This window comes from Carcharodon carcharias, chromosome 21 (assembly GCF_017639515.1).
Source record: "Carcharodon carcharias isolate sCarCar2 chromosome 21, sCarCar2.pri, whole genome shotgun sequence".
Classification (NCBI taxonomy): Eukaryota; Metazoa; Chordata; class Chondrichthyes; order Lamniformes; family Lamnidae; genus Carcharodon; species Carcharodon carcharias.
In genome coordinates this window covers 78,730,534-78,757,314 of record NC_054487.1, presented here as the reverse complement: position 1 = coordinate 78,757,314, position 26,781 = coordinate 78,730,534, and the positions used below count along the sequence as shown (strand labels likewise).

At 43.1% G+C, this 26,781-nt stretch overlaps 1 protein-coding gene across 1 annotated transcript in view; it reads right to left on the bottom strand.

Moving 5' to 3' along the window:
* Positions 1 to 26,781, bottom strand: part of LOC121292922 (tetratricopeptide repeat protein 41) — a 76,754-nt gene that overhangs the window by 47,402 nt on the left and 2,571 nt on the right. The window contains exons 2-6 of the mRNA XM_041215420.1: positions 24,591 to 25,669; positions 17,117 to 17,339; positions 13,917 to 14,131; positions 12,596 to 12,759; positions 10,987 to 11,437 (exon numbers count right to left, since the gene is read on the bottom strand). Of these exons, the coding sequence (XP_041071354.1) occupies positions 10,987 to 11,437; positions 12,596 to 12,759; positions 13,917 to 14,131; positions 17,117 to 17,339; positions 24,591 to 25,392 (1,855 nt within the window). The 5' untranslated portion in view covers positions 25,393 to 25,669. The remainder of the gene's footprint in view (positions 1 to 10,986; positions 11,438 to 12,595; positions 12,760 to 13,916; positions 14,132 to 17,116; positions 17,340 to 24,590; positions 25,670 to 26,781) is intronic.

Here is a 26,781-nt window from a genome sequence, read left to right as displayed (position 1 = left end):
TTTGACCTCTGGCAGGGAAACTTCTGGAAACTATAGTACGGGATAAAATTAATAATCACTTAGGCAAGTAAACGATAATTAAGGAAAGCCAGCATGGATTCATCAAGAGAAAATCATGGTTAACTAACTTGCTGGAGTTCTGAGGAAGTAACAGAGAAGGCTGATAAAGGAAACACTGATGTGGTATATATGGATTTTCAAAAGGCAATTGATACAGTGGCACACAACTGACTTCTAGGTCATGGAATAAAAGGGAAAGTAGGCACTTGGATAAGTAATTGGTTGAGTGACAGGAAAGCAGTACTGATAAATGGTTGTTTTTCAGATTGGATGAAGGTTTGTAGTGGAGTTCCTCAGGGACCCTTGCTCTTCCTGACATATATTCATGTCCTAGACTCTGGTGTACAGGGCATGATTTCAAAATTTGCAGATGATATGAAGATTGGAAATGTTGTCAACTGTGATGGGGATAGTCTTGAATTTCAAAAGGGCATAGACATGTTGGAGAATCGGGCAGACAAGTGGCAGATGAAGTTCAATGAGGAGAAGTGGCAGGAAAGATATGGTCAGACAGTATAAGATAAAGGGAGAGCTACTAAAGGAGGTGCAGGAACAGGGACCTTAATGTATATGTACATATGTCATTGAAGATGGCAGGCCATGTTGAGAGAGCAGTTAATAATGGATATAGCACCTTAAGATTTATAAATAGGCGCATTGAATACAAGAGTAAGGAGCTAATGTTGAACTCGTATAAGACGTTAGGCCTCATCTGGAGTATTGCATCCTGTTCTGGGTGCCATACTTGAAGGATGTGAAGGCATTGGAGAGAGTATAGAGGAGATTCACAAGAATTATTCCAGGGATAAAGAACTGCAGCTATGAGGATAGATTGGAGAGGTTGGGACTGTTTTCTTTGGAGAAAAGAAGGCTGAGAGAAGACTTGATAGATGTATTCAAGATCCTGAGGGGTATGGACCGGGTAAATAGTGAGAAACTGTTCCCACTCAAGAGAACATCAAGAATTCTAGAGGGCATAGATTCAAAATAATTGGCAAAAAGAGTAAATGTGATGTGAGAAACTTTTTTCACCCAGAGGGTGGTTGGAGTCCAAAATTAACTTCCAAGAAGGGTGGTAGAGGCAGGTTCGTTCAAGATATTCAAAAGGGAATTGGATTGCTACCTGAAAAGAGAATGTGCATGGTTACAGGGATAAGGCAGGGGCTAGGTAAAATGCTTTTTCAGAAAACCAGTGCAGACTCAATGGGCTGAATAGCCTCCTTCTGCACTGTAAAGATACTGTGACTGCTGCCACAACGTCAGCGGTGGAGAGAGTGAATGTGTAAGGTGGTGGATGGGGGGCCAGTCAAGCAGGCTGCTATATTCCAGATAGTGTTGAAATTCTTGAGTGTTGTTGAAGCTGCACTCATCCAGGCAACTGGAGAGTATTCCATCACACACCTGTCTTGTGTCTTGTAGATGGTGGACAGACTTTGGGGAGTCAGGAGGTGAGTTACTCTCTGCAGAATTCCCCAGTCTCTGACCTGCTTTTGTAGCCACAGCATTTATATGGCTGGTCCAGTTCAGCTTCTGGTTAATAATAATCCCTAGGGTGTTGATTGTGGGGGATTCAGCAATGGTGATGCCATTGAATGTCAAGGAGAGATTGTCCTGTTGGAGATGATCATTGCCTGGCATTTGTGTGGCATGAATGTTACTTGCCACTTATCAGCCCAGCCTGAATATTGTCCAGGTCTTGCTGCATACGGATACAAACTGCTGCAGTATCCGAGGAGTCGCAAATGGTGCTGAACATTGTGCAATCACCTGCAAACCTGACTGCAAACATCCCTACTTCTGATCTTATAATAGAGGAAAGGTCATTGATGAAACAGCTGAAGATTGTTGGGTCTAGACATTACCCTGAGGAACTCCTGCAGCAATGCCCTGGGGCTGAGATAATTGTCCATATCTTGCTCTAAGCTGATATGGCTTCTGTATTTTCAGAGAAACTGTGAATGGAGCATAACACTGCAGAAACATCAGCATATAATTGCACTGTTGACCTTACATTGGAAGTAAAATCATTGAAACAGCTGAAGGTGTTTCATCTGAAATTATTTCCCTGTGAAACTCCTGCAGTGATGTCCTAGGGTGCAATGATTGGCTTCCAGCAGCAACAGCCATCTTCCTTTTTCAGATGTCTCCAGCTACCAGAAAGTTTTCTTCTTGAGCTACAGATTTGCTAGATTTTTGGCACTACACGTACTTGAATGCTGCCTTGATAGCAAAGGTGGCTGTCTTCTGGGATTCAGCTCTTGTTTTGAAGTCATTGATTTCAGTCTGAAGTTTAGCAAGCAGGCTACTGGTGAGTGCATTTCTCATACCAGAACAGTTGAGGACTTCTCCCATTGGGAGGAATCTGATAGGACAGCAATTAGCCAGGTTAGTTTTGTCCTGCTTTTATGGATACAACATATCTAAGCAATTTTCCATTGTTGGGTTGATGCCAGTGTCTTGGCTGTATTAGAACAGCTTGGCTAGAGGCCCAGTCAGTTCCAGCATGCATGTTGCCAGCACTAGAGCCAGGATATTGTCAGGCCTATGCCACGTCATTTTTTAATGTGACATGGATGAATCGATTGGCTAGACATTGGCAGTGGGAAAGTGGGATCAACTTTAGCAAGCACTTCAGCTTTGTCTCTTGTACTCACATACTGGGTACTGCCATTGTTGAAGATGGGGATGTTTATATTCTCTTTTAATCAATTAGTTTTCTGATTGTCCACCACCAATTCTTGACTGAAGTTGTGGGCAGTTGAATGCCTATGGATGTTGTTTGTACACATTCCAGAAGACATCTGATAAAATCCCTCATAAACGACTGTTAGCTAAAAATTGAATCTTATGGAATTGAAGGGAAATTACTGACCCTGTTCAGAAATTTGGCTGAGTGGCAGGAAATAGGGGTAATGGGCAGGCACTTTAATCGGCAGGATGTGACTAATGGTATTCTGTAAGGATCTGTGCTGAGGCTTTAACTATTCACCATATTGAGTAATAACTTAGATGATGGGATGGAAAGCCACATGTCCAAGTTTGCCTATGACGAAAAGAAAGACAGCATTGTAAGCAGTCTAGATGGAAGCTTAAAATTTCAGAAATACTAATAGACCAGCAGAGCTCTGCAAAACATCTGGGGTCAAATTAATGGCCCAGATCTTCCATTCTCCGGAGGGTCATACCCTGGAAAGTGTGTTGGGGGACCACTCGTAAGTCCCCACACAAGGTCTGCACAGGAATTGCCTGGGAAGTTCAACTTCCATTTGGCAGTTACCCTGCTTGTGGAAACCTCAAACTCCGATTTAAAGGGAAGTATTTTATCCCCGTCGGGCGGGCCATTCAGAAGCTGGTGCGGAGCCACGTGCCACCATTTTAAATGGGCAGGCCAATTAAGGCCCATCCAGCGTGACGTGTGCCCAGTAGAGCGCTATCTGTGCGGGTGGGGGGGAGGAGGGAAAATAGGGGCCTGCGTTCTTTCGCGCATGTGTGCAAAAGAGACCAGTAATCTCCAAGGCATGGAGCTGCCTCGGAGATTAATTTCAAAATAAGAATTTTTAATAAAGAAGGTAAAAAATTATTTACACGTCCCCTCATGTGACAGTATCACATGAGCTGGGACATGTTTATGAAATGTATTATAAAAAATTATTAATTTAATAAACCCTTCATGAAACCTCATCCTGCCTGTGAATGAGGTTTCATGAAAAAGGTGAAGGCCGCCTGGGCTCTTCGCCTGCCTGCCAACCTTAAGGTTGGACGGGCAGCCCTGTCAAATTGGTTAATTGTTTTACTAATGGCCTTAACTGGCCTTTGACAGCTCAGCAGGTGCACAGCCAACTCCGCTGCTTGCCCGCCAAACAAAAGGTCAGAATGACGCGCGGTGATGTCGGGATGCACACCCGACGTCACTGGGCGTCATTTTACGCATTGGCGTGCCAGGCCCACCCCCACACACTGAACAGAAGATTCTGCCCAAAGTCTGAGGCTTTGGATGGTTCTGACTTTGCAGAACAGTTACCCAGGAAATGTCAGAAGCATTAAAACCAGTTCTAACTCCTACTACTGAACCCTGACCCCCTCCCCCCCCACCAATGGACATTCCCACTACAGAACCCTATCCCCCAAGCTAACAGCCCTCCCAACTACTCCCCAACCCCGCCTACTCCACCTGAACACACAACTACCCCCTGGACCCACCAACTGGTCCCCATCCTCCAACTACCCACCCCACCCCTCAGGCTAGCCCCCATCCCCCATACCCAACTATCCTCCCCGGCCTCCTCTTGATGACCGCCCACCTGACCTGCCCGCATTCCCCCGACTACCCCTCCCACCCCGTGAACAACCTGACTAGTCAGAAGTCTGGGCAAGAAACGTGGAGCTCCAGTCTAAGGTTGGAAAATAACAGTGGATGGTAATCCAATGGTGATAGCCGCTCCATGGAAGATTCACCCCAATATCTTTATTGCAACACTACTTCCTTAAATCAGGGATTTCTAATTATTCTTTCACTAAAGACTTTAACAGAATCAAACTTCTCATTCTGTAAAAAGCAACATTTCTAAGGAATATAAATGCAAATCTCATCAAAAGAGTCTGGCCTTGTGACTTGTCTATGTGCATAAATTATGAAAGTCTAATTGGGAACTGTTTTCTCCTTAGTCCAAAAGGCAAGTTTACATCTGATGGGCTCAATGTTATTCAAGGAATGAACAATCTATTTTCTTGAAATCTGCCTGTTATAACTCCATCTATTATCAAATAAGACAGCTTCCTAACCACTGTACCAATTTTGTTTCATGATAAAGTCCTTGTTTAGGATTAAAATTTCAAAGTAACATTATAAGTTCTCCTTCCTTAAGCCTAAATTTATGTAATGGCATGTCCATTGGAGTTAGACTAGAAATTCTGCAGGGTATAGACTGTTATCATCTTCATCTATGGAATCAAAGCTGATGTATTCTTTTTATTCACTTGGCAGCTTTTCTAAAGTTTTTTCATTCACATGTAGTGAACCTTCATTTTTAGCACAGCTTTTGAATAAGTCGAATCAAATAATTGTTCCTGCCCTTTTTCCACACTTAACCAATTCCATAATCTCATCCACCTCTCTAATGCTATCCCCATCCCATGTCATTCCATTCTTCCTATGCTATCCCCCTCATGTCAACCCATCCCATTCCTTCCATCCCTCCCACACCATCTCCTTTCTGCTCTTGCCATCCCCATTCCTCCCATCAACCCCATCCCATCCCTCACGGAAACAATCTCTCCAGCCAAAGCAACCTTGTTGTTGGGCTCTCCTTACCTTTCACTGTTTTTAAAATTTTCCACCGAACTATCCGCCCTACTGTCACCATCTTTGTGCATTAGCAGCCACACGTGTGTCATGCACTCCAGTCCTCGACGTGCCCCATTTGCCTTTTCATGCACCAGACTCTGCCCACCAAATAAACCCACTAACACATCATAAACTGACCAATCAAAATCAGACAGACAAAAACAGGCTATTATTATTACAAATTACTGAATGTGTAAAATTCTGGCATAAGTACAATGGGGACAAATATGAGGAAATTAAAAAGGTTGGAACAGAGTAATTTCCAAATGCTTAAAAGCTAGAAACAGTGGATGTCCTAAGAGAATTGGGAGTTCATAGATCATATAAATGTTTTGAACAAGTACATAAAATAAACAAAGAAGCTAGTGGATTCTGGTCTTTGTTCTCTAGCCCTCTAGAATATAAGGGGATAGAAGTTATGCTACAACTATTGATCAACTTGGTCAGACCACACCTGGAATGCTATATGACCAGGCTGACACCACACCTAAGGATATTTTGGCCTTGGAGGGAGAACAGCACAGACTTACCAGAACAATATCTGACTCCAAAGGTTAAATCACAATGAGAAATTCCCCGAAATTTCAAATATTAAGGGATGATTTGATCTAAGTTTTAAACAAATAAACAATCTATTTTCCTCAAATAGGAAAATAGAGATAATCTATTTCCACTGGCCATGGAGTCTAGGACTTGGGGCATATTCTAAAAGTCAGAACCAGACCTTTCAGGAGGGATGACAGAAGTCTGGAACTGTTTTCTGCAAATGGCCATTGATGCTAGATCAATTGTTAATTTTAAATTTGAGATTGATAAATTTTTGATTAACCAAAGGTAGTAAAGGGTGGGGGCAGTGGTGGGTATATGGAGTTAAATGGCAGATCAGCCATGATCTCATTGAATGGTGGGAGAGACTTGAGGGACTAAATGGCTTTCCCTTGTTCCTATATTGTAGGGCCATAGAGTATTACTCTAGTTCACTGGTCATGGGCCTGCTCAGAAAGGTCTGCAGCCAATGTTTGATGTTGGTGCCTCATTCTAAGGTATGCCTGATGCTGCTCCTGGCATGCACTTCTACACTTCCTATTAAGCCATTGTTGGTCTCTGTTTTGTCTTGGGTAAATGAGTTGGTTGGCCAACTAAATTCTACCTGCATGCCTTCCTATGTTCTCATCAATTGCTGCTTGCAATCAAAAATGGGAGAGACTGATGTAAGAATAAAGAGTGATGGTTTACTGAGGCAAAGGGCAGAGCACCAGATCATTGCTCACCCAAACCTCCAGAACAGGACTTGCAGTTCCCAGTTGTACAGTGATTTGTCAGTGCTGTCACATGATCAGTACACTTGCATTCTCTGAGAGGGACAGGGGACCTCACTTTACCACAGCCCTTCCCCTTTACTTAAAATACAGCTAACAAGCTTAAAACACTAACTATTTACAGATCAAGTCTCTCAGGAGGCCGCCTTTGACGGGTTGAGTGTGGTAGCCCAACAACCTCAGCTGGTGTTTCTGAGGCCTCCTTTTCAGGGGCAGTTGCTCACTATGTCCTTTAGTGGATGATTTCGCCATCTTCCGGATGTAGTCACACAGAATCACAGTGCAGAAGAGGACCTTCAGCCCATCGAGTCTGCACCGACATGTGAGGAATACCTGACCTACCTACCTAATCCCATTTACCAGCACTTGGCCCATTGCCTTGAATGTTATGACTTGCCAAGTGCTCATCCAGGTACTTTTTAAAGGATGTGAGGCAACCTGCCTCCACCACCCTCCCAGGCAGCACATTCCAGACCGTCACCACCCTCTGGGTAAAAAAGATTTTCCTCACATCCCCCCACTAAACCTCCTGTCCCCTCACCTTGAACTTACGCCCCCTTGTAAGGGGAACAGCTGCTCCTTATCCACACTGTCCATGCCCCTCATACTCTAGTACACCTCGATCAGGCTGCCCCTCAGTCTTCTCTGCTCCAATGAAAACAACCCAAGTCTATCCAACCTCTCTTCATAACTTAAATGTTTCATCCCAGACAACATCCTGGTGAATCTCCTCTGCACCACCTCCAGTGCAATCTCATCCTTCCAATAATGTGGCGACCAGAACTGCACACAATACTCCAGCTGTGGCCTCACCAAAGTTCTATACAACTCCACCATGACCTCCCTACTTTTGTAATCTATGCCTCGATTGATAAAGGCAAGTGTCCCATATGCCTTTTTCACCACCCCACTAACGTGCCCCTCTGCCTTCAGAGATCTATGGACACACATGCCAAGGTCCCTTTGTTCCTCAGGACTTCCTAGTGTCATGCCGTTCATTGAATACTTCCTTGTCAAATTACTCCTTCCAAAATAGATCACCTCACACTTTTCAGGGTTAAATTCCATCTGCCACTTATCTGCCCATTTGACCATCCCGTCTAAATCTTCCTGTAGCCCAAGACATTCAATCTCACTGTTAACCACCCGGCCAATCTTTGTGTCATCCGCAAACTTACTAATCCTACCCCCCACATAGTCACCTATGTCGTTTATATAAATGACAAATAATAGGGGACCCAGCACAGATCCCTGTGGTACGCCACCGGACACTGGCTTCCAGTCACTAAAGCATCCTCCTATCACTCTCTGCCTGCTGCAACGAAGCCAATTTTGAATCCACCTTATCAAATTACCCTGTATCACATTCACTCATGCTGTCCCTCCCCTCCAAGCTGAAACAGGTAAAGGGTAACAAGCGCAAAGCAATACAGTGATGAGCTACATGATGTGTGAGGAGATGTCTTTTTGTTTTTCTTTCCAAGGACTGTTAATGATTTCTCTTTTTCTTCCTGTGTGTCCTTTTCTTGGTAGCACTGACCCGTATCTCTGTCTTCTCTTTAATTTCACTGTTGCCTGGACTAGACTTGGGCGCGAGCTGAACGTGAATGAACTCAGTTGTTGGGTTTTCTGACAGCTCTTCTGAGAATTCAGGACCTTCTAGCTTTACAACTTCAGGGCTTTTATGCAGCTGCTGTTTCAGCTCTTCCAATTTTTTTCTATTCCCATTAATTTGCTGGAGAATCACATATCAGCTAATTTGTTTCTTAACTTGGCCAGAGACAGACTTGATTCTTCCTTTTCTTCTTAATATCTTTTTAGTAGCACAGATTGGGAGTTGATTGAATTTTGTAGCGCACGAAAGTCCTTTAATAGATTTTCCATTTCCTTTTGAAGGATGCTGACTTCAGCTTGAATTCTGTCCCGGTATAACAATTCTACGGGCTTCTCCCATTGGGTCTTTGTGTACTTATATTTTCTTGCAGCAACACTTCTGGTTTTGAATTGGGAACTTAGCGGGCCTTCAAGATTTATCTCTCCCAGCCAGTTCCTTCTGAGGACACTCGGTCCCCTCCTTGACATTACAAATGGGGATAATTTTGCAGATTCATACTGCACCTTACTTGACATACCCCTTTCACATTTCTTTCTTTGCCTGTGTATGTGTCAACTTTTGTGTCCAAAACTTCTAACTTTAAAGGATGGGTTCCTTTACTCAGATATCTAAATGTGTGCTCTCCAATGATGTACATTGACACTCCAGTGTCAACTTCTAACTTAATGGGTTGTCCGTTAACTGTAATGACTACTTGGATTGGCTCGGTTCACTTGGCTCACTTTGAGGTTATATAACGAATGGATGTCTGTTTCTATTTCTTCTGGCTCTTCCATGAGATATACTTCATGATTTTTCCGTCTGCCTTTATAATGTTGTTTTAGCCTTTCTCTGCAGTGCCGCCTTTTTACATGGCCATAGTGGTGGTAGAAAAAGTACTCGACTTGCTTGAGTTGTAGTTCGCTCACTGGCAGCCTGGATGTATTTCTCTCATTCATGCTGTGGATTTTCACTGCAGTGTCATTGTCTTTCAATGGTTTGGAGCTTGAGAGCGTTTCCTGCCTTTCTGCGGAGTCCGAGGTTTTTGTGCCTTTTGTTGCTGGATTGTCCCGTTCAACCAGTTGGACGGCACCATTTTGTGTATCTTTTATAACTTTGGAATTTCTAACAGCACTCTTCATCACGGTAGCTGATTCTAATGCCTTACTGAGGTCTAGGCTCAGCTCGGCTAGCAAACGCTTTTGGATAGTATCATCTCCAATCCTGCATTTCAGCCGATCTCTCAACATATCACCAATGGACGTCTCGAATTCACAAAGCTCTGTTAATGCCTTTAAAACAGCCACCTAGTCAGCTATTGTCTCCTCTGGAAGCCTGTTCCTTGAATTGAACTTGAAGCACTGCTTAGTAGCTGAGGGCTTCTTTGGTCTCAGGTGGATCTGTGCAATTTTTATTAACTCATTGAAAGTCTTCGAGGCTGAGGCACTAGGTGACATTAGGCTGCGGATCAGCCCTTACGTTTTGCTCCTGCATGAGGACAAAAGAATCGCTCTGTTCCCCTGCGATGTCATTAATGGTAAAAAAGAACGCTAGGCATTCGACATACCGAGACCAGTCACCTGCAATGGGGTCGGCTGGATCTACATGTCCGAACTGCGGCATCGTGAACGACTGCAAGGGGACTGCACTTCCGAGAGGCTTTCCAAGTAATGACAAATTTAGGTGTTTGTCTTACCGGGGAGTTACCCTCTCTCTGGGGTCTCTTATAACTTTCTGTCCATGGCCATTTTTCATGTATTTACCCTTTTAAATGTATTGCCATTTTAAGAGCAGTCACCGTTTTTTTAAACTCTGTCTCTGCAGCTGTCTGCTTTTCTGTGCTGGGTTTCGACCTTTTTTTGAGTTTTGGCGGGATCCATGTGATCACGATTCTGCAGGGTTTTTTAATTTTAAACTGCAGCACTGCTTTTTGCTCCAATTGCCAGCTGTCGCCTATTTTACAGGGTAAGTACAGATGTTCTTTCCAATTCTTTGCTCACGTGTCGTGAAATTTATTTTCTCTTGCTCTTTATCCTCGTCTCCACTTTTATGTCTTGGGTAAATGAGTTCGTTGGCCACCTGAACTCTCTAACTGCACGCTTTCCTATGTTCTCATCAGTTGCTGCTTGCAATCAATAACAGGGAGAGACTGATGTAAGAATAAACAGTGATGGTTTATTGAGACATAGGGCAGAGCACTAGATCATACTTGCTCACTCAGAAACCTCCAGAACTAGACTTACAGTTCCCAGTTGCCTGCGCTGTACAGTGATTCATCAGTGCTGTCACCGATCAGTACACTTGCATTCTCTTAAAGGAACAGGGTACCCTCCCTTTGCCACAGTCTCCAGACTTCCTGGAGATATTAATGAGCTGGACTCTGCAGGTTAACAGAGCTGAGATTACATGGGGACATTTGCTTCTTGAAAAATAGCCTTTTTGATCACTAAACACAACAAAAGTGACCTTATCCACTGTTCTTGGAAGAGAATTGAATTTGGCTTTCAAGGGCAAACCAGAACACACATGGAACAAAGTTGTAAATTTAATAGATAAGCAACTGTTATGTCATACCTTCATTACTTAAGTGGACATCATGTCAGTTTTTTCTGTGGGTTTTATAAGCTTTGGGGATTTATTTTATTGTCATACAGAATATAGTTACTAACCTGAAATGGAAGGAGAGATATATTTTTCTCTGCTACCAGTTCCTTTCTCAGTAACCCAACTGTAGTCTTCAATCCAACGCCTAAATACAGCAGCCCACAACTCCTGAACAGAATGACAGTGAAGATATTCCTCCAGACAATCAGTCTCATTTCTGAATGCTCCACATACACGGAGTTCGTTAGCCAAAATAACCATGACGATTGGAAGCATGCTCAATTTTCTACTCACAATACTTTGGAGTTGGCTCTTGTTTATTTCTTTGTAGGGCATGGCCAGATGCTTCTGGAAGATATGGATTCTGAATTTATCATCAGTTCTATTGGAAAGCTGCATCACATTTGCTTCTTCATGCTTTGAAATTGATTTGTAGGCAAGATTCGAAGTGGCAGTGGTTACAATAAGCTTGCACTGAGCTGGGAGGGGCCATGGAAGCCATGAGAATTCCTTTACCTGCAGGGAGTGGAATCACTGCTAGTATTAATTAATGAACAAGGGCATTTTGCAGAATAAGCATGGACAAGGCTTACTAGTTATTCACAATGCGCAATATACTTCCTTGCTCATATTTTTCAACACCCTTATCCAAGCTCCTTCTATTTGAACTTTGTAACATTTATGATCTATTTTGACCTCATCATTGATTTGACAATTATAAACTGTGCAGGTGCTGCATATTACTGAGACAAACTCCACTTTTGTTATCTTATCATTGAATATTACGAATGGAATACACAAGAGACTCACATCACTACTAATATATATATTTTATTTCATATAAAACTTGGATTATTATAATTCTTAGATTTTCATTCTTTAGGCAAACTTTTTCAGTCCCCTGGTTTGAAGGTGGCAGTGCATGGCCTGCACGCTGATCCTCTGTGCCCATCAGATGCCCCCCCCTACCTGTCATCTTTTTTACAGGGGAACAGTGGAGGCGTTGGCAGCCCACCCACCAGTGGACCTATAGTGGCCCTTAAGTGGCCAATTAATGGCCACTTAAGTACCTCATCCCACACCCACCACTATATTACCCATGGCAAGGGGAAGCCCATGACAGATGGGTAGCCCTGCAGCTTTTACTGTGCGGGTTGATGTCGGGCCAGCATGGGGGCAACTCCTTTGGGAGTCTCCTGTGCCCGTCAGAAGCACCTCCCCAACAAGGCTCTATCCCCCCTTTTAACCTGCCCCCATAGCCTCTCAAACCCAGCCCCTCACCCTAATGACTGCAGTCTCAGCCAGGCCCCACCAATACCCTGGACTTAACTGAAGTCTGGCATCTATAACATCTTCTTTTTCAGGAACTATCTGTATCTGCTCGAGCTTGGCGCTGCTGGGACTAAGGAGCTGCCAGCAATCAGATTAGCTGGCAGCTCTCTAAGGTGGGACTTCCTCCCCAGATGTGGGTGGAATTCTCGACCTTAGGCAATTAACGCCCTTTGGAGGATTAAAAGTGGCTGTGGGGCAACTGGGATCAGAGGGGATGGGTTCCCCGTTGACTTCCAAGTGGGGGGCAGGAAACTGCATCATCTGAAAAATCCTGCCCTTAATTTTTAAAAGCTCTAAAGATCTGTTTTATCTTAAATTTATCATTAATAATGAGAATAATACCTGCTGCGCTGACAACCCACGGGTTCCAGTTAGTTGATCAGCACCATCTAGCACTAGTACACATGGTTTTAAACCAATCGCTGCTATGAAGGCTTCGCGGATCATATGAAACATCCAAATATCTGTAGGATTTGCACTGAAAGCATCAGGGTGTTCTACAGCTCCTGAAATTCAGTTATAAAAAATGTTTCATACTCACTGTGCATCATTTCAGATTCACTTTCCAATGAGCTGACATCGACACATACTATTGCTCATCCACAAAGAAAAGGTCCATCTTCAATCCTGGCCCGATTTTAACTCAGGCCAAGAATTAGGGATGTGTGGGCCAAAGTGGGCGGGGGGGTGAACTGTCCAGTTCCTCCAGAGTGTGAGGTCCACGAGATCTTAGCACTGCCTCCCAATTAAAGACAGCGGGAATGGTGTCACTGGGGGTCACAATTGACTGGTAGGGGGAGAGCAGGAGTCAGGCCGCCAATGGACACACTCAGAAAAAGGTCCTGGCAAATTAAGCATCATTTTTTTGGACTGTTTGTTTTCTCACACTTGGGCTGCTTTTCTTGACTGCAGCCAGCCTGACACAGGTGGTCGGCCGCTTATTTGCATTTGCAACTTTTTGACATGGGCCCTGGCCACACTTAGCATAGAACTTTTAGGTAGGCATGCAGGCGCGATTGGCGGGCCAGGGAATGAACACTTCAGCATGCATTTCATGTTGGCTGGCCATTAATGGGCCAGCCAGTGTGAAATCGTGGGTCGGGTGCGTGCCTGCACAATGAGCTAAAAGTTCTGCCCTTAGATTTTTTGCCAATACCAATATGATAAGTGGTGCATTTCTGGCACATAATGAGCATGTGCTTACTGCCTGCAGTATTGGAGGCTTAGGTGCTCCTTTAGCACCTGAAAACTTGGCACAATACCTATGTTTGTCAGTCTCTAGTTAAGAACTAAAGCATGAGTGTTGGCTCTGTCTCCCACTAAAATAGTGATCTGTCAAAGGGGTGAAACATCAACCAATCTTTCGTACTTCGTTTCTTCCACAAACCTACTTAAAAAAAAAACTCTTGTTTATGTTCAACTTTTTGCCCATGGTAATTTTGTCCATTACCACCTATTCTGTATACCTTTATAAAAATATTCTCTACACTCAAGCCATCTTAAAATCAGCAGGAAATAGGCATTTGCATAATTAACAGATATCGAATGGTTCCATTTTCATAAAAAACAAGACATGTTGTTTATTCTTTACTGACAAGCAATAGATCTTAACAATGTCCATAAATATTTCTCATGCTTGATTCTAAAAAACAATTATACTCACCAAAATATTCATGACGTAGTTTTAAAATACAGTGCCTCATAAAGGACATGATGTCGTGGCTGGCAGAGCTACTTCCCACAAAGTGAGTTATCACCAGGATATTCGGGTTTTTCTGCGTGAAGTATTTTAGCCAGTTGCAGATCACTGTTGACTTGCCACAGCCTTTCTCTCCACAAAGTAATAGGACGGATGTACCCTGGGGCACAGGCTTGAATCTACAAATTAACCAGAAGAAACAAAATCAAAGCAATCAGCATTAGTTGAAGTGTTAAATGAATACATTGCATCTGTCTTTACATACGAGGCAGATGCTGCCCAGACCATGGTGACAGAGGGGGAAACTCCAGTCACTAGAAGGGTTTAAAATTGATAAGGAAGAGGTATTGGGTAAGCTGTTGGTACTTAAAGTTGATAAGGCACCGGGACCGGATGAGATGCATCCAAGAATATTGAAGGAAGTGAGAGTGGAAATTGCAGAGGCACTGGCAATAATCTTTCAATGCTGCCTAGATTCAGAGGAGGTGGCAGAGGACTGGACAATTGCAAACATTATGCCCTTGTTCAAAAAAAGGTTGTAAAGATCTACCCTGCAATTACAGACCAGTCAGTTTAACTTCGATGGTGGGGTAACTTCTAGAAACAATTGTTCGGGATAGAATTAATAGTCACGTGGAAAAATGTGGATTGATTCGGAAGAGTCAGTATGGATTTGTTAAAGGAAAATCATGTCTAACTAACTTGCTGGAGTTTTTTTGAAGAGATAACAGCGTAGGTTGATTTAAGGCAAGGCCGTTGATGTGGTATATTGGCTTCCAAAAGGCATTCGATACAATGCCACACAAAAGACTTGAGGAAAGTTCTAGGTCATGGAATATAAGAGACAGCAGCAACGTGGATACAAAATTGGCTGAGGGATAGGAAACAGAGTAATGACTAATGGGTATTTTTAGGGCTGGAAGAATGTTTGTAGTGGAGTTCCCCAAGGGTCGGTATTGGGACCCTTGCTTAAATGACTTAGATCTTGGTGCGCAGGGGACAATTTCAAAGTTTGTGGGTGACACAAAACTTGGGAGAATTGTAAACTGGTGATGAGGATGGTGTAGAACTTCAAAAGGACATTGACACATTGATGGAGTGGGCAGATAAAGCTCAATACAGAGAATTTTGAGATGATACACTTCGGTACAAAGAACATGGAAAGACAGTATAAATTAAAGGGTACTATTTTAAAGGGTGTGCAGAAGCAGAGACCTGGGTGTACATATACATAAGGCATTAAAGGTGGTAGGACAGGTAGAGAGAGCTGTTACTGAAGCATACAGTATTCTAGGCTTCATTAGGGGCATAGAGTACAAGAGCAGGGAGGTTATGATGCACTTATATAAGACACTGATTAGAGCTCAGCAGGAGAATTGTGTACAGTTCTGGATGCCCCACTGTAGGAAGGATGTGAATGCATTGGAGAGAGTGCAAAAGAGGTTTACGAGAATGGTTCCAGGGATGTGACACTTCAGTTATGAGGAAAGTTTGGAGAAGTTGGGACTGTTTGCCAGAGAGGAGAAGGCTAAGAGGGGACTTGATAGAAGTTTTCTAACTCATGAGGGGTCTGGACGGAGTACTTAGGGAGAAACTGTTCCTGCTCATAAACAGATCGAGAACCAGAGGGCACAGTTTTAAAGTGTTTTGAAAAAGAAGCAAATGCGAGGTGAGAACTTTTTTCACACAGCGAGTAGTTAGGATTTGGAATGCACTGCCTGGAAGTGTGGTGGAGGCAGGTTCAATTAAGTCATTCAAAAGGGCATTGGATGAGTAATGAAATAAAAACAATGTGCAGGGTTAGATGGCACTAAGTTAAAATGTTCAGAGCAGGTGCAAACATGATGGGCTAAATGGCCTCCTTCTACACCATAATGATTCTGTGATTATAGCTATTTTAACCCACCCGCCACACCGCCTCCACCAACCTCATAACTAACGTATTATTCTAACACAGTTGCCATGGTGATTCCATGAAGCTGCTAATAAATTAACTACATTTGATATGGATTTCATGGCACTGTAGCATTGATTATTTCTCATGTTTTAAATGTTCTTGATCTGGGCAAAGACAAAATCTCAATGGTTTTTTTTTTCTAAAAGTGGTGTTCCTTCAGGTCTTGTGCTGCAGTTGTAGCGACTCTACCTCTGAGCCAGGAGCTCTTGAGTTTAAGTCCTGCTTCAGGACTTGATGGCTGTAGAAAGTGTGGCCAAACAGGTTGATCATCAGGTTGTAAATCCTTCCAATATGCCTGATGGCAGGCGGTAAGAGCGGGAGAGTTTCCTGGTCAGCCGTACTGCAGAAGGAAACAGCAAACCACTGCAGTACTCTACCAAGCATAACCATGGACCAATCCAATGGAATTCCATGGTTGCCAATGCCCCCTTAGGGCATTGTACCTGGAGGAGGAGGTGTTCCACCCTGAAAAAAGTACTGCTCTCTCCCTGTAATTTGTGACCCCCCCGCCACCCCATCACCATTTTATACTTTCCCTCCCACAAAATTATTTCCTGATCGTGAGAATGGAGAGAAATTGATTTCATAATTTGCATTTATAATTGTTGCTTCACACACATTTACCATCATCCAGTGCTGCAACCATAGCTGTGATAGATTTCCACTGCCATGCTTCTGATATCGTTGTCATGGCGGTATTAGCACCTTGTCAATTATTACAAAAGAACATATTAAAACTAATAGTTAGGAAAAGTAGTGAGAGATTAAATGGCAAGAATAAAATGGGTATCTGTGAAATACAATAGAACAAGACTGAGAAGGGAATTCAGAATGTAAAACAAAGTTTAATAATCTAATGTCATGTTTATGAACATGGGGAAAGGTTGCTATCTAAGGCCTTTCAGTCATAGTGCACTGAGGGGGCTGAAATTGTATAAAATGCCTTGGGCTGTATGACTCACATTGAATGTATACAGTAAATAATATATGCACCACAATTGCATTGAAGCACCTCAAAGTGCAACATCATGTAGATAATTTGAATATCATTGCATTTACTGTGGTGGCCATTTTGAAGTGTTTGTAATGTTCTTTTAGATATTTACCAAATCAAGTATATTTTTGCAACAAACAAAATGCCATGTTCATGAACATTACAATTGCACAAGGCTGAATCAAAATTCAAGGCTTTTCCTTGAAACTACACCTGGGCTTCATTGTACAGAAGGCACTGGTACGATTAAAGTCAGTTAATCCACTGTTGGCTTCAATTTGAACGTCATGTTGGGAAGAGACAGCAAATTTGTCCAGAATTCTAAAAACCAACTGTGTTTCTTTTGATTCCACAAAAACTTGGCAATACCTTTGAGAAAATGCTTCATGATAACAAAGCTCTAGATAACTTTCATGATCTGAAAGAGAGAACATTCCTGGAAAGGTTCATTTGTTCCAGTGCTACACAGTTCAATGAAAACAATTAACATTTACTACTTTTGATTTAATTAAAACTGGGTCTATTGCATGTCATAATATATCTTTATTATATTGCAAAGTATGCTCTATAAAGTCAATGTTCTACTACATCCAGTCTAATTGTAACACACAAAATAAAATCTTCAAATGATCAACAGTAGATATCAGCTTTTTTTTTAGTTATCTGATTTTATAATGCACTGACTTACGATTTATAGGACTATGTGACACACTGTTGTTTTAATTCAAGGCAACACAGCTCCATAACCAGGGTGAATGGTTTGTCCTTAGCTCCACACTACAGGTAAATATAGAAGCTAATCCTCTGCCTCTCACTAATATTAGGGAATAATTCTTAAAACCATTCATCGTAAATGTATATTGATCTACTTTTCACTCTCATCAAAGCCAGGAAGTGAAAACGAAGGGCGGAATTCCAGATTTGCACAAAGTGCAGTAGCGGACAGGAAAAAGGACATTTTATTTGCTGGCCATAATGTCGGGTTTTCACGCTGTATCATCCCATTCCTGGTATGTCCCGCCTCATTATTAATGCATTCTCAGAAATACGCCGGATTGCTGGTAGGGCAGCCTCTGATTCGCCCACCTCACCTTCACCTCAGGCCTTCAATAATCTGGGTGCCCCTGCACAGAGCTAGCTCTCTAAGGGATCGGAAGCTGCTGAAAAGTCATGGCTGCCCAAAGGAGGAAACATGCCTCCAAAGTTAGCGACGCCTCCCTCGGGCGCCTACTGGACACAGTGGAGGCCCAGCGTGAAGTCCTCTACCCCGCTCCGGGCGAAGGCCAGTAAGCAAGGTCATCAATCCAGCATGGGAGGAGTGGCAACGGTGGTCAGCACCAAAACCCAGTAAAAGAGGACAGCCACTCAGTACCAAAAGAGAATGAATGATCTCCTCCGTTCCGCCAGGGTGAGTCACTCTCTTCTTACCACTCTCAACTCTCTCATTCTCAAACCCATCACACATCTACAGGGATCTCACTCACTGCCAGTTCAAAGGACATCATCATTTACTCTCTCTCAAACACTTTCATCTGCCTGTGGATCATGTCCTCATCCTGTCCATAGCACCAAGCATCACCCACACATTCCAGGTATCCTTCTCACCTGGCCTGTTGGGTGTCCTGATTACACTCTCCTCCGCAGACTGGCGGAGGAATGCCTGACCTCCAGGTCCTTTATTGACTTTAAAAATAGAGCCACCCAGCTGGCTGGTGAAGATCTGGACCGTTCCTGTGCTGACAGTGAGGTCAGCGGTGCTCAAACAAGTGAGGATCCAGCAGTGCAACATCCATCAGACAACATGCTGAGTCACTCCCCCTGTTCTGCAGCCCCCTGCCTATACACTAATTATCTCCTTGCTTTCACAGGAGCAAATTTCAATTTGAACGTCAGGTTGGGAAGAGACAGCAAATTTGTCCAGGATTCTAAAAACCAACTGTGTTTCTTTTAATTCCACAAAAACTTGGCAATACCTTTGAGAAAACGCTTCATGATAACAAAGCTCTAGATAACTTTCATGATCTGAAAGAGAGAACATTCCTGGCAAGGTTCGTTTGTTCCAGTGCTACACAGTTCAATGAAAACAGTTAACATTTACTACTTTTGGTTTAATTAAAACTGGGTGTATCGCATGCCACAATATATCTTTATAGAGTATACTTTTCAAAATAATAATTAAAGTCAAAGGGGTCCATGAGCCAGGTTCTCGACTCAAGACCTGATGACACCTCGGAAGAAGAATCTGATGACAATCTAACTGAAGACCCATCACAGCGCTCACCCACACCCTCCACCAGTGCAGAGACACACACCTCGGTGGGATCTGGTTCTACAGCACCATCGGCGTCACAATCTGGCAAGCACATCTGTCTGATCCACAGCAGTCGGCAGCAGGGGCTTCCCAGGTTTCTGACACTCGGAAGACTGCTGGAAGCCAGAAATCTGCTGAGTCCAAGTCAGATGATGAGCCTCTGGACTCGATCACACCTCAGTTGCTGGAGCTGCAAAGGCAAGCTTGGGAACATCAGGAAGGGATGTCCGCTGCACTCAGATTGCAAGGCATGATGGAGGAGACCGTCCACCTCCAGGCTGAGGTGACAGCACTGGTATGCCAATGCACCGAGGTCAACACTAGTAGGATGGTGGCTGCCATGGGAGATCTTGGGCCAGGCTGTGTGGGCTGGATTCCGTTGCTGATGCCCTAGTTGGCCTCCAAAAGTGTCAATGCAAGAAGGGTGCGAGGCAGCTCGATCTCGCTCCAGTTTCCCCATCCCCTCAAGGAGGCCCAGGGGCCCTCAGGCACCCAGAGGGAGGAGGATCAGCAGGTGCACACCCCGGGTCATCCACCCAGGTGACTCCGGGAGTGTCCAATCCATCCAAATCCCCTCTTCCTGTGACCCCAGCAGCTCCAGATCCACAAGCCGAGGAGGGTGCCACTGCCACACAGCAGGACCCTGAAAGCAGGCCAGGACCCTCCAGAGGCTGCCCACCAAGGTCATCACAGACAGGGCATAGCAGTCAGAAGGCTGCCTCCACCTCCGCTATGGGTATCAGGGGAGCACCAAGATGAAATGGCAGGGTTAGGAAGGTTAAGAAGATATAGTTGTAGAGCCTGGACATGAGTGTTAATCACTTGTGCTTAATGTTCACTATTATAAATAAATAAATTCCCAAGAATGCCTCCTTGCCTATGGCTCCTTGTTCTGATGAGCAGTGTCAAAGATGTGCAAATCCCAGTGCTCTTGTTTCCTGGCTTTCCTGATACTGGGTGAAATGCACAAAGTTCTCTGCCTTTGCAAAGATGGCATCTGTGACCTCCTGGATACACTTGTGCATGGAAGCTTGCAAAATCTTGCACAGGTCACTTGTGGAGCCCTCCATGTCCCCATGGTGCTAAATCCTGCAGCAGGTGGAATATGTGACCAACCAGTTCCCTGGACAAGCAGTCTTCAGCAACACTGGTTCTCGGTCACCTGCAAGAATGACAGGTACCAACTATAGATCCTGGGTTTAGCGAGTCATCCACGAGCAATGGCTCACTGGGGATCTTCAGCTCCATGCGCAGCAGGCCCGGCCACTCCTTCATCTTGAGGGAGGTGCTCCTCCCTTTGCCAAATCAGGCGCCTCTGTCGCTTTCTTCTTCCCAGCTCCCTGTAAGCCATGCAGCATACCGCTAAATCACCAGGCTCCATGATCCTAATGTCCTGCTCCTGTTGGATCAAAGAGAGACCTGTGGGCTAGTATAGGTGTACTAAGAACCTCTCTAGTCTTAAGGCCCCCTCATGCATGCAGGAGAGTGCTGGCCACCACTTGGATGGCCGGTGTGTAGTGCGCTCATTGGCTGTCCAAAACCTCACCCACCTCTGCCCCACTCTGCTTGAACAATTGGTGGCAGCTTCAGCCACTGGACTGCATGCTGTGCTCTCATCTCAGATGCAGGGATTCTCCTAACCCACACTGCAAGGCTGTGCTGTAAGCTTGAACCATAATGGATACTGGTCCAAACCTGAATAAAGATATTGCAAGGGGCTTTGAGCACCTCCACCAGTGACTGCGTCATGTCCACCTTTTACAAGGGAACTGTATGACTTGCCCAGTCGACCAATTGTTCTGCTGCCCCTTAAAACGCACATTAATTTCAAATCTGCATCCAAGGGTTGAAATGTTCTGGAGTATTTTGTGGCACTTTCATGCTTTTGCGTTACTTGAGTGGGCAGAAAAGCTTCAGAGGCCCAGCTCCAAGTATGTCAATGGAGCGGCAGCTGAACAGTCTCAGCTACAGAAGAATGCATACCTTTGACAAGCTTTTCCAAGTGTGTGGCTGCTTCCCTTCCCACTACCACCCCCACGGCCCGGCTTGATTATTTCCTTCAGTCTGTGCCGCCTTGCCCCCCACGCTCTCCAATCTGACATGCGCTGGAGCCCTTGCCCCGGGACCTCACTAAAAACCAGCCGGGAGAAACTAACCTGCCTGTGCTCCTCATGAATGCGTGGTGCCTCTTCCCTGATACCTTATAGGTGATGCTCGCAAGCACTGTGCAAGGTTGTGTGCACTCACCTGTGAGTTTGTCTTGAAGTTCAAGTCACCAGGTGCATGCCTTTTGAAGACAGTCGTGAAGCATGCCGTTCTGAAGTCACACCAACATGGGTGGTAAATTTGATGTGGTAGGATGATTCCAGCAAGCAGGGCTTAAAATCAGATGCAAATGTATTAAAATTACATTCCCGACGTGCGGTAGAGGGAAACATGGCCCGCCATTGAAGTGGACAATCTCAAACTGGTTTCACGATGGCATAAAACTGATTTTTGGCATATTTTTTGCCATTTTGTTGCCCCCCCTCAACCTGCCATGATGCCTGACGCCAACGAGGCCAAAAATGTCCTACCTAAATCTTTTGTGGACTTTAATTTCTGCTTTCTCTCTGGTTAGCATGATGTATAAACTGTCTAATCCAAAATCTGATTTTATGTTGTCTCAGGAAAGCACCAATCTGGCAACTTAAGAAATGCACGATATTTTGTAGTTGCAAATTTGACTATTTAAATATATAGTCCTTGCTGTTTTTGTTTATACCCACCAAATAAATCCTACCCTCCATTTATTAATTATTAATCCATTTATTATCAGTACGATAATGTAATGATAATTAATCCATTTATTATCAGTACGATAATGTAATGATAATAGTGAAGTTAAAGGAATGTTCTTTTAGGTTTCTGCACTCCCTGGGATTAATTTTAGCACTTACCTTTGCCTTGTAAAAAGGCAAAAACCATCAAGGGAAGTGTTTTATTTATTAATTTATCATTAAATATTATTATTTATTATTAATGCATTATGTCATTAAAACAATTTTCATAATATTGTAATTCATTGTAATGTTAAGGTATGTTAATAGTGGGGTTTGGATTAGTTTTTCTGTGTATAGGTGTGTATGTGTGGGTATTAATTGAATTACAGACAGCTGGTCTGGGCACTTTTGATGTATCAGAAGGGAAATTAAGTTTGAAATGCTAAATCTGTAAGTATGGCTGAAATTTTAGAATGTGAGGTGTGAAGAACATTTGCATTTTTTGATAACCCAAAGTTGTGAATTTCAAAGAGATGGTAAGGTGTTACACCTAGCCAACAGAGGTTAAGCAAATCTTGTGTTTATTTTTCCCAAAGATTACTGATAATGAGTGCTAGGAAAGATTTTTAAAAAGTAGTTACAAAGACATATTGGGACAATGGAATTTGCATTAAAAAAGGGAGAAACATGTATAAAGGAAATGTGCCTCAGGGAGATTTCTACGCTCTTGCATGCGCATACGCAAAAGAGCGCACTTCCAACTCAGCGAACCACCCCCCGCCCCAACCACCAGCACAGGGAGTGCACAGCGCTTCCGGGTGCATGTCACACTGGGCGGGCCTTAATTGGCCAGCCCATGTAAAATGAAGGCGCAGACCCGATCGGGGGCACCGATCATGTCTGTGCCCACCCCCATACAACACCCCTCAATGGGAAAAATTCTACTCTGGGAGCTAGATTAATTATGGGATTTAGCAGTTATCATGGTAGTAATTTGTAGACCTATGTATGTGCTTAAAATGGTTTCAATTATTAATAAATGCTTAATTTAGTTTTGTAAAAAACCTCTAAGACTCAGTCTTATTACTACTGAATTCAAGGCACGCATCTTGAAATAAAAATACAAATTGCAAAATAGTTGTGGCAGCTGTTTCAAATTTCCCTCTGGGATTTGAACAGGTTGGCATTTACCATCCACTGTGCCATAACAATTACCACAAGTACCTAAATGTTGTCAGGCAAGAAACCAATAAACATATTCTCATCACCTCTTAATATGTCTTTCTTTTATTCTTTCACGGGATGTGGGCATCGCTGATAGGCCAGCATTTATTGCCATACGTAATTGTCTTTGAGAAGGTGGTGGTGAGCCACCTTCTTGAACCGCTGAAGTCTGTGTGGTGTAGGTACACCCACAGTGCTGTTAGGAAGGGCAATCTACCCATTAGAGAAACATTGAAATGGCCAATTTCTACAAAACTGGCCCTGAAGTGTGGTACAACACCATTTGCTTGATTTTCAATCTGGGTTTGGGAACTCCATGCCTGGATCATTTTTGGGTCTGGTTTCTGTGGCATTCTGCATCACTGATGCATTACTATCTTTCAAATCCAGATCCCCCATTTGGACCAGAGACAAGTTTGACACGCAATTAATGGTGCAGAGTGCTACAAGGAGGTGGAAGCTGACTGCTGAGTATAATCCTCAAAGGCAGATGACAGCCACGACTTGCAGAATAGTGAAGACAGGAGATCAGAGGGCTGGCAGCCTCTTGGCAGACAGAAGTGGCCAAAAGCCAACAAAAAATTACTGCACTTGATCTGAGCCAATAACCCTTTTTTGGCAAAATGTTTACTTCAGATAAATATGATTTGATGGCTCCCCTGCATTGTACCCAAAAGCTGTGCACTAATATGCTCCAGAATGTTTGGTCTGCCAATCTGCGATTTGAAACTTATCTTCTAGCCCTCCCCAGCCCATTACCCAGCGCCTCAAGGAGTTTAAAGAGCAATTAATTGGAGGTAAGTGGATTCCTAATTTCCCCGCCCGCCCTTGCTTTGAAAATACCAGCACATCCCAGAGGCATCAGGACACTGATATGCCATTTTCAAAGTGTGCTCGCAGCCGATCTTGACCCCATGGATGATTGAAAATCAAGCCCCATGATGTTCAACCCTGATTAGGGATTCCACAGATAGTGGAGGCTTTTCACATTCCATTGTGCTTCTACAATACTGACATGAATAGCGAAGAGATGGACCTTTTCTTCAACATACTCCCCATTTCATTGGCTAAAATAACATATGGCAAACAAACTTCACAAGTTATTAATTCAGCTTAATAAAATTTTGTTCAATGTTTTCTTTTCCCTTTGATTTGATAATGTAATAATGTAATGATTCAGAGGAATTAATCTAACACCAGTAAACTTTCCTATGTCCAATATCAAACTGACTGGGAAGTTATTTTTCAGTATATTGACTGAAGAATAACCTCTATTCTGTGTCCTTGAGGAAGAGGTTGTTTCAATAACACAAGTAGCCAATTGTGTTAAAAGCTGAGCCAAGAACAGAACTGTAGTTGACATTATTACAAGATCACGCGATAAGCTTACCTGTTTGCAAAGGAACTAAATCCATGGGATACAACTTGTCAATGACATCACTACAGTTTTTCAAAACTGCTTCTCCTAATTCTTCAATTGTCCTAAAAATTTCGACAGGTAATCCTTTATTGACTATCTTTTCCTTCAGCTCCCTCACCTTCTGTTCCTCATAATGATCTCTATGGTTATATTTACTCGTTATCATTTCCCTTTTATCTTGTGGGACATGCAAAAGTATATCATCGACATACCGGGAATCTCGGAAATAAAAGAAGCTGAACACAGAGTCATTCAGTAAAGCTGCTTCAGTTATCTCAAGCTCTAGCAGACTGCAGTTTTTGTATTCTTCGCGCAATATCCAAGAGTAACCGTTTCTTGCTGCGATATGTATATTCCTTTCTACCTTGGATAAAGCTTCCATATCCATTCCACCCACTGGATAGCACTCTGTATCTGGTGGGCAATACTCACCATATTTCTGACCTAACATGCATATGAAGAAAGGTGAGCATTTTGAGATAAAGTCTAGTGAAACCTTTAGCTGGTGGGAATCTATGCTCTGGCGATGGCTTCCTTCGTGTGATGTCCACTGCATATCTAATACTTCAAAGCAGCTTCTTCTGGTGTTACAGAGTTCACTTAGAAGAGGAAAAATATAATTTTCCAAATAGTTTCTTTCCTCTTGAAAATCCTCACATGTTGAACAGAGATATACCTGAATGGGTGGTCGATAGGTGAAATCTGGGTGGCATTTAAGACATTCACTTTCCTCTGTCTTGGATTTGCTCTGTTTTTTCATACATTCATTCATTGTTGAAAATTTTACAATATTTTCTTAAGTTTTTTTGTATAAAGACTGACTGCTGTTTTCAGTTTTTTTTCTTATAATTTTAGTGACTTTCCCTAAAATTGTAGAAGGTACAAATGGAATTACATACAGCCATCTTATTTATGTATTCATGTTCATTAGCTTCTGCAACACTTCCACTGGAGATGTAAAATAAGCATGGTTCTTTGAATGGGTTCAGAGTTCCTTACATAATAAATTGTGTTCCATGTTGCTGATGACTTCAGCTTCTTCAAAGTTACTAAAATAGAATGGAAATTTGTGTTTTAAGAAATCAGCGCAAATGGAAAAGGCTCATCTTTCCAATTTTCATAGAACTGTGTATTCTATTTCAACATAAATAAAGTGCTTTGTAAAAAGACAGCTCATTCTTTAATTACATAAGAACCGAAGAATAAATCCCTTGAGCCTGCTCACCATTTAATAAAATCATAACTCATCTCTGGCCTCAACTCCACTTTCTTGTCCTAATGCCATATTTCTTGATTTCCTTTGTATCTAGAAATCTCAGTCTTGAATAAACTCAATAACTGAACATCCACAGTTCTCAGGCGCCAAATGTATAGACTATTCACACGCGCTCAACATTCGAGTTGCAAATCGGCTCTGGTTATACTTCTTCAAATCTCCTTGCTGGTTTAAGTGCAGGTACTGACATCTCTGCATATATGCATCTTAACATCTCTGCAACAATGCCTTGCCACTGAATCATAGAACATTACAGCAGAGAAGGTGACCATTCAGCCCAATGTGCCTGAAGAAATGGGAGCACCATAGGAAGAGAGTACGCCATTCAGCCTTTTGGGTCTGCCCTTCCCCTTTCAATTATATTATGGCTGGTGTGAAAGATAATGACGGAGCTCCTTCAGAAGCTTCACAAACAGTTCTTGGAAACTTGCAAACACCCAACCAAACTATTATTCTGAAAGGCTTTGGAACTCCACTGATTGAATCAACACCAAAACCATGAAGAAATCTCTGCAAAGCAAAACTGGATTGAACATCTGAGCATAAGCTAGAAAAACAAGGTGCACCATATTGAACTCATTGCGGAGAATTATGACTGCTTTGTTCATCTTATCAGAGCTCCTGAGGAATACCGTATCCCCATCTCCCTCTACCCCCTTTTGGTCCTTGCTGGCAGCTAGAGGTAGAAGCACTCCTCAAACATTTTTGAGCTAAGCTGATTAAAAGAGAATTTGGGGGGGGATCATTCTTCACATAAAGCCTTATAAAAATGCAGTGACCTGTCTCAGATGCCTACCTGACATCTGTCACAGCACCTTCATATGATTACAATAAATATGCTGCCTTGTTGAAGAAATTATCCAATTTAGTCCCACACCCCAGCCT